This window comes from Protopterus annectens, chromosome 2.part0, assembly GCF_019279795.1.
Source record: "Protopterus annectens isolate FY-2018-M chromosome 2.part0, PAN1.0, whole genome shotgun sequence".
Taxonomy (NCBI): Eukaryota; Metazoa; Chordata; order Ceratodontiformes; family Protopteridae; genus Protopterus; species Protopterus annectens.
Window position 1 is genome coordinate 644,706,246 of NC_056728.1, and position 7,500 is coordinate 644,713,745.

Here is a 7,500-nt window from a genome sequence, read left to right on the forward strand (position 1 = left end):
TTCTGGATATGCAGGGTCCAGTGGTTCAATTAAGTGATTATAACTCCTCATGACTGGTATGTTGGCTCAGTTACCTAGAAAAAAGGGGGGGGGGGGGGATAGACAGAAAAATATTGTATGGTTACACTGGTAAAACACTTTAAATACTGAGTAAATGAAAAGTGCTGGCAGGCAGAGTATCACAGGCACAAATCACTCTGATAATGATGAAACCAAAAATATTTTAATGGTAAGATCCGCAAATGAACAAGTACAAAAATGAGCGCTTACGTTAAACAAGTGTTAACTTCATCAGACACCATTAAAATGCAAGACAACCATTATATACATGTAAAAACACGCTGAGTAAAGAAAGGGAGGGGAGCTAGCTGAGCAACACTGAGAAAGAATACTAATCTCTTAGTGACTGAATCACAGTCAAAACTAATACAACTTAAATACAACCGAGACTTGTGATTAAAAGTTACTAGTTACATACTTGCATCTTAAGTTATAAATAGACAAACAGAAAAAAGGAAGAAACAAGTTAAAACCAAGTCATTTTAAAATTCCCATACTAAATATTCACATGATATAAAAACATTTCCGAAAGCTTAGTAAATGCAAAAGTGATTGTACTTAAAAAATTGTTTTAGGATAATTTATTCTTTTCTAGGGCTTTTAATGTCAATACAGGTGAGATAGATATCCTGTCATTTATTCCGGGCCATCTGTCGGCCTGTAATCAAATTTGCCACCTTAACTCCTTTAACTCTAAATGGAATCCCCAGGGCTTTTTTTCACTTATGTCTAAGTGGTCAACTGCCATAAATGCGAAATTGTGGCCAGTATTGTCTTGGGTATGCCACGCTAACGCGTTATTAATATTATTCTTTCTTATGGAGTTGTGTTCATAGATTCTGGCATTAAATTTCCTTTCTGTTTTGCCTACATAAAATGCTAGCCATTGGTCACATGTGGCCATGTAGACCACAGCCTTGGAGTGGCAGTTACATTTACCTTTTACATAGTGGTCTGTACCATTCATTGTAAATTTGCTACCCGATTTCACCTTGTAGCACCAGTTACAAGACTCACATTTGTACATCCCTACACGTCCTGTTGTAGTGTTGTTAAAACCTTTCCTCGAAAGGTCTTTCAAGTTTGAGCCCCTTCTGTATGTCACTATAGGTCTCTCTCCTATCCTCCTTTCTAACACTTTAAATATTCAAGCAAAACAGTCACATACCACACAAAATAAGCTCAACAGAACTATAAATTATGAAAGCATTATTTGTTAGTCCAGAATAAAGTACCCAGGTAGGTGACCAGGAAAAGGGATAGAAATGTGAAAACTGAAATGCAGATGGGGAAAGAAAAGCCACATGGAAAAAAGAACAAACACAAAAGCAGCAATGAATGAAACAGGTAATGCAGAAATTAGAAGAAAGCAGTGTGTGTTGGTTAAAAAGAATAGCAAAGATGAAGAAGGTGATTTTTCTACACTATATGGTAATTCAACTGAACCAAGCAACTTCAGACCCATTGCTATCCTCTCTCTCTTCTGTCTAAAGTCCCTGATAAAATGTATCCACACTCAACTAAATGCATATCTTATCCAAGAAAATCTCCTCACTCCTACACAACATAGGTTTTGCCCAAAACACCACCTCCACTGCCCTTATTTCCTTCTCTGAAACTGTTGCTATGGCCAGAGACAAACTTGTAGCTTGCCTGTTCCTCGAACTATCTAAAGCCTTTAACATGGTTTCTCACACTCTACACCTCTCCAAACTATCCAGTCTCAACCTTTCACGCTACCCTTAACTGGTTTGCCAGCTACCTCTCTAACGGATAACAATCCATTGGATGGCTTAAATCTTGCTCCCCCCTTTCCTCTCTATCCAAACTGGGGTACCCCAAAGCTCCATCCTTGGCCCTCTGCTATTCAACAACTTTACCAATAACCTCCATACTTCTTGCAGTCACTCATCTATAGTCCAATATGCACATAACTCCACCTTGATATCTGTCTCTGAAAACTTGTCAGACCTGTTTACTACACAAAACTCCTTTTCTTCTGTAGAAAGATGGCTCAATGACAATCAGCTTATCCTCAATCCCAGTAAAACAAAGCTCCTCCTTTTTCTGCCCAACTCCCTCTCCCACTGTAAATCTACATTTTCAATCTCTTCTTTCAACAACACTATTATAAAAGTTGAAAAACAAACTAAACTCATTGGCACCATTACTGATGACCAACTAAAATTTGATCTACATGTCCAACAAAGCATCAAAAAACCCACCACAAATTAGGCCTACTTTACAAAAATAAAAATAGTGCAGAATCCAAACGTGTCCTTGATTGAACTTATTACCCACCCTACTCCATGCCTCCCCTATCCTGACTAACCTAGATATTCCCTTATTCACAAACTCGAACCAACATACAATAAAGTTGCTAAATTTGATGTAAATCATCCCTACTCCTCCCACCACTGCCTAACCCTAAAGAAACTTCACTGGCTTGAAATCCCACATCAACTCACTCAACTCCAAACTGCACACTCCCTTCTCAATAACCCCACTACCTGCCCATCACTTTTCAAACTTCTGTCCTATTATACCCCCAATCGCCCTCTCTGCAGTTCCAACCAACTCTTACTACTGACCTATAAACCCTATAAAACTACAGGCAAAAACCTTTATAGATACTCTGTCTCTCATAGCTGGAAAAAATTACATATTAGAAGTTTAACTCATGCCAACAACTTTAAAGACACTAAAAGATCATCTGCTTAACTCCAAGATCTGTCACTGCAATCATCCCACTTAACTACCCATATACCTCAGTCTATTCACATTCTACAACCTCTACTTAGGAAGTGTCCTGGCATTACTTCTAATTCTTATAAACATTAGAACATGCTAGTTTTTCAGCACTGTGACTAAACTGTTAGCATATTGATATTTTTAGTACTCACACTTTATGTGACAACTACAATTTGTTCTGTATACCGGCATTCCAGTTTGTACCCTATTTTATCTTATGTACAAATGTTTCTTTTACTTTTTATTGCTACAGAAGTTATTGAAGCTTTTCTCCTCGGGTCTCCACTGAAAACATTTTTTTTTTTGTAACTCAGCTGGACTAACGCAGTTAACAAATGTGAAATAAATGAATAAATAAGAGGAGGAAGACTATGACTGCTGGGTGACTGTCATAAAAGGGGAGTTGGTGAAGAGGTAGGGGAGACTGCACTAAAAGCTACTCTGACACAATGGGAAATTATCCTAAAGAATGCAAGACAGGTGCTGTAAAATGTAGTTAGGCAACGTACCTTCTCAGAGGTTTCATAGTTTACTTGGGAAAGTGAATTCAGGAAGACAGGCACTAAAGGATAGGATACTACGTTTGGAAAGTAACATACGAGCAGTCTGTTTAGTGCCATTTGGAACTAGAGAGACACAGCAAGAAAGAATTATTCATCATTGACTAGTTACTCAGACATGAAATCTGGCCCTCAACGAGAAGTTGCAAGACTACATGACTACAGTTAATACAGTAGTCTAAGAATGGAAGAGCATCACTAATACAACTTCCTCACCTTTCTAGGTCCCTCATCCATTTCTCTTACTTTTTCTATCCCTTTCATCACACTTCTACTTCCTGCTCCTTGTCCCATTCTCCTACTTGTGTATGATTTTTGTATTTATATATATATATATATATATATATATATATATACATATATACATGCACACACATAATGCATATATACACACACACACTCCCAGACACGCACCCACCCAAACACGCACCCAAACACACACACACACAAAAGTACAGTTGTGTACACTTACCATAAATGTAGATGTTCGAGTGTATTCACTGTTGCAGTCATTACATTTGGGTAATCTGCTGGCAGGTTGCCCTCAGTCAGCCTGAATTCCAAAGTCTTGGGTCCTGCGTCAGTTGCTGTCTCCTCTTCCATGACGTCAGGTCGTCACGGGTATAAAACAAGCAGCCAATGCCATTTTCGTTAGTTTTTCTTGCCCCAGATGTCAGGTGCCAAGGTAGCAAAAAAAAAAAAAAAAAAAAAAATATATATATATATATATATATATATATATATACACATACACATACACACACACACACATATATATATATATATATCTATACATGCAATAATACAAACTTTACCTTAATCTACAAGCAAATACACCACATAGGTTGTAGAAGATAGTGAAGGAAAGGGAAACTCCAGAATAAAAGGGGGATGGCGGGTGGATAACCTGGACTGCAACAGTGAATACATTCCAACATCTACATTTATGGTAAGTGTACACAACTGTACTATGTTAATCATGTTTCACTATTGCAGTCATTACATTTGGGTAGAATCCCAAAGCTATGGATGAGAGGCTGGAGCTAAATAGCATTAGGGGCAGCTACAAGGCCCTGCAGAACTGCAGTGGCAAAGCCTGCCCTGGATTTAGAGTAGAGAGGCAAATGATAATGCTTTGTAAAAGTGCGAACAGAACTCCAAGTAGCAGCCTCTAGAATGTCTTTGGTTGGTACTTCTCTGAGAATGAGAACCAATGCCCTTGGGCACAGGTTTGCCATGGTGTAAGTAGCAGAAACAAATGCAGTGGCTTATCCACTTTGAAATAGCCTTTCCTTCTGATTCTGCAGCGTATGTCACTAGTAACTGCTCAGTTTTTCTTAGAGCTTTAGTCCTGCTCAAGTAGAATCTTAGCTGTCTGTGCATGTCCAATGAATGCCGAATCCTCTCCCCCTTGTTCTGCGGATTTGGATAAAAGGTTGGCAGAAGAATAGTTTGGTTAAGAGCCACACTGGAAACCACCTTAGGCATAAATGAAGAATTGGTCTTCAGGGACACCCTTGTCTGGGTAAAAAATTATAAAAGGCTCCACAGCCATGATGGCCTGTAGCTCGAGACTCTTCTTGCTGAAGTAATTGCCAGGAGCAGAGCCGTTTTCCATGATAAGAACTTTAGGTCTGCAGTAGCAGCTGGTTCAAATGGAAACAGGGTGAGCTTTTCGAACACATAAATTGAGGTCCCATGCAAGAATTGGTGATCTTCTGGGAGGCCTTAAATTTTTGGCCCCTCTAAGATACTGCTTTAGTAAAGGATGAGAAAAGATTGGTGGCTCTGTGTTGTAATAAGCAGAGATAGCGGAGGCATGGATTTTTATTGATGAAAAAGATAAGCCTTTGTCATGCATCTCCGTCAAGTATTGTAAAATCTGAGGAATATTTGGCTCTGCTGTATCAATTCCTTGTGCTTGGTTCCAAGCACAGAATCTCTTCCATTTATCAGCATAAGATTTTCTAGTACTACGCCTTCTGGTTTCCAAAATGCCATCCATCACAGCTTTACTGAGAGGTGTTGTTTGAATAACTACATAATCAGCCATGCTGCCAGGTTCAGTGTTTGGAGCTGATTGTGCAGGATTTAATTGTTTTGTTGGGACAGTAAGTGAGGTATTTGAGGTAAGTACCAAGCTGGGAATTGAGACATGTTCCTTAGGACAGGGTACCAGTATTGGCGGGGCCAGTCCGGGGCAATTAGTATCATCTTTGGTTTCTCCTGTCTGACTTTTAGTAGTACCTTGGGAAGAAGAGGCAAAGGAGGAAAGGCGTAAACTGATGGGTTTTCCAACTGAAGGATAGGGCATCTACTTTCCATGCTTGTCCGTGATAAGTCCTTGTGCAGAATTATTTCAGCTGATAATTTCGAGGAGAGACAAATAGGTCTATGTCTGGTCTCCCCCAATTCTTTATTATCATGCTGAAGACTTGTGGATCTAGTTTCCACTGATGATTTAAGCAGAAACCTTATGAACCCTCATCTACCAGATTATTTTGCTTTCCTGTCAGGAATTGAGCTTGAAGATGTACTTGGTAAGTCAAGGCTGTGTCTAGTCTGCTAAGGGTGTATGAGTGTGTGCCCCCCCCCGCTTGTTTATGTACTACATAACCGTGGTGTTGTCCGTCTTTAATCAGTAGTTGTCCTGGATGAAGCAAGTTCTTGAAGGCTGTCTGGGCATTTTGAACAGCTAACATCTCTTTTTGATTGATGTGCAGATGCATTTGTTTTGGGGTCCATATGCCCTGAATGCATCTTCCTGCCAGGTGGGCCCCCATGCATAATCTGATGCGTCTGTCAAGGTTTGGCTGGCAGGGGGTAGAGTGAAAGCCCGTCCCATGTTCTGGTGACATGCCTTTGCCCACCATAGAAACTCCTGCTGTAGGCAGGAAACGAGAGGAATCATTGCTTCCAGACTGTGACAATGTTGACTCCATAGACTTTTTAGGTATCATTGTAGTTTCCTCATATGCAGTCTTGCATATGGAATCATTAAGATGCAGGATGCCATGAACCCCCAAAACCTGCAGAGTTTGTCTTGCAGACAACTGGGTTTTTGTTGCCATCAGTTTGAAGTAAGTATTCATTTGCCTTTGTTCGTCTGGCATGAGGAAAGCTATCTGGGCAGTTGTATTCAAGCTTGCACCCAGGAATGTTATCTTTTGAGAGGGTACCAGTTGTGATTTCTTTTCGTTTATTGTGTACCCTAGGCATGTTGGAAGTCTTTTTCACAAATGCCAGGTGCTGAAGAAGAATGTCCTTGTTCTCTGCTTGAATGAGACAGTCATCCAAGTAAGGATAAATTTGTATACTTTTTTGTCTGCAAAATGCAATTACTGGTGCCAGGCACTTTGTAAAGACCCTGGGCGCAGTAGATAAGCCAAACGGCAGCGCAGAGAATTGGTAATGCATAGAGCCAGGTATCTTCTGCATGATTCCCTTACTGGGATATGCAGGTATGCCTCTTTTAGATCTAATGTCACCAGCCAAGCGTTCTTGCCCAGCATGGGCAGAAGCTGCTGTAAAGTTAGCATTTTGAATTTTGGAATGTCCAGGTTATGTGTTCAAAATTGATAAGTCCAGTACTGGGTGCCAGGCCTCGTCTTTTCTGGGTACCAAGAAGAGTCTTGAATAAAAACCTTGTCCTTTTTCCTGTTCTGGTACTGGCTGAATAGCCCTCATATCCATGAGGGACGTAACCTGTTTCTGTGCCTCTGCCCATTGATTTTTTGGCAGATCTGGCCAACCGTTTGCCATTGGCAGAGTATGGAAGTGGAATCTGTATCCCTGAGATACTATGTTTAGCACCCACTTGTCCTGGGTTATTAACCGCCAGTTTTGAGCAAACAGTGCTAACTTTCCCCCTAAGGGTGCTGCCAAAAGGTAAGTGCTTGGTGATGGCAGAGGGAAGTCATGGAGACTTTTTTGTAGGGTTTTGCTTCATCTCCTCCAGATTTGGAGGTAGAAGCACCCCATTGCTTTGACCTGTAAGAATCCTGTGCCTGGTATCTGGAACCTTTAGAGTGTCTGGATTTGCCCGTTTGAGCTCAGTCGGACACAGGAAAGGACCAATTTTTTGTAGGCCAGTGTCTACTGAATCTTGGTGGTTGCACTTGTAAGAAGT

The 7,500-nt window shown here is 40.5% G+C and overlaps 1 protein-coding gene across 1 annotated transcript in view; it reads right to left on the reverse strand.

Moving 5' to 3' along the window:
- Positions 1-7,500, reverse strand: part of ACO1 (aconitase 1) — a 1,039,508-nt gene that overhangs the window by 930,676 nt on the left and 101,332 nt on the right. The window contains exon 2 of the mRNA XM_044061006.1: positions 1-74. This exon is cut by the window's left edge and continues 43 nt beyond it. Coding sequence (XP_043916941.1) covers positions 1-51 — 51 coding nt within the window. The 5' untranslated portion in view covers positions 52-74. The remainder of the gene's footprint in view (positions 75-7,500) is intronic.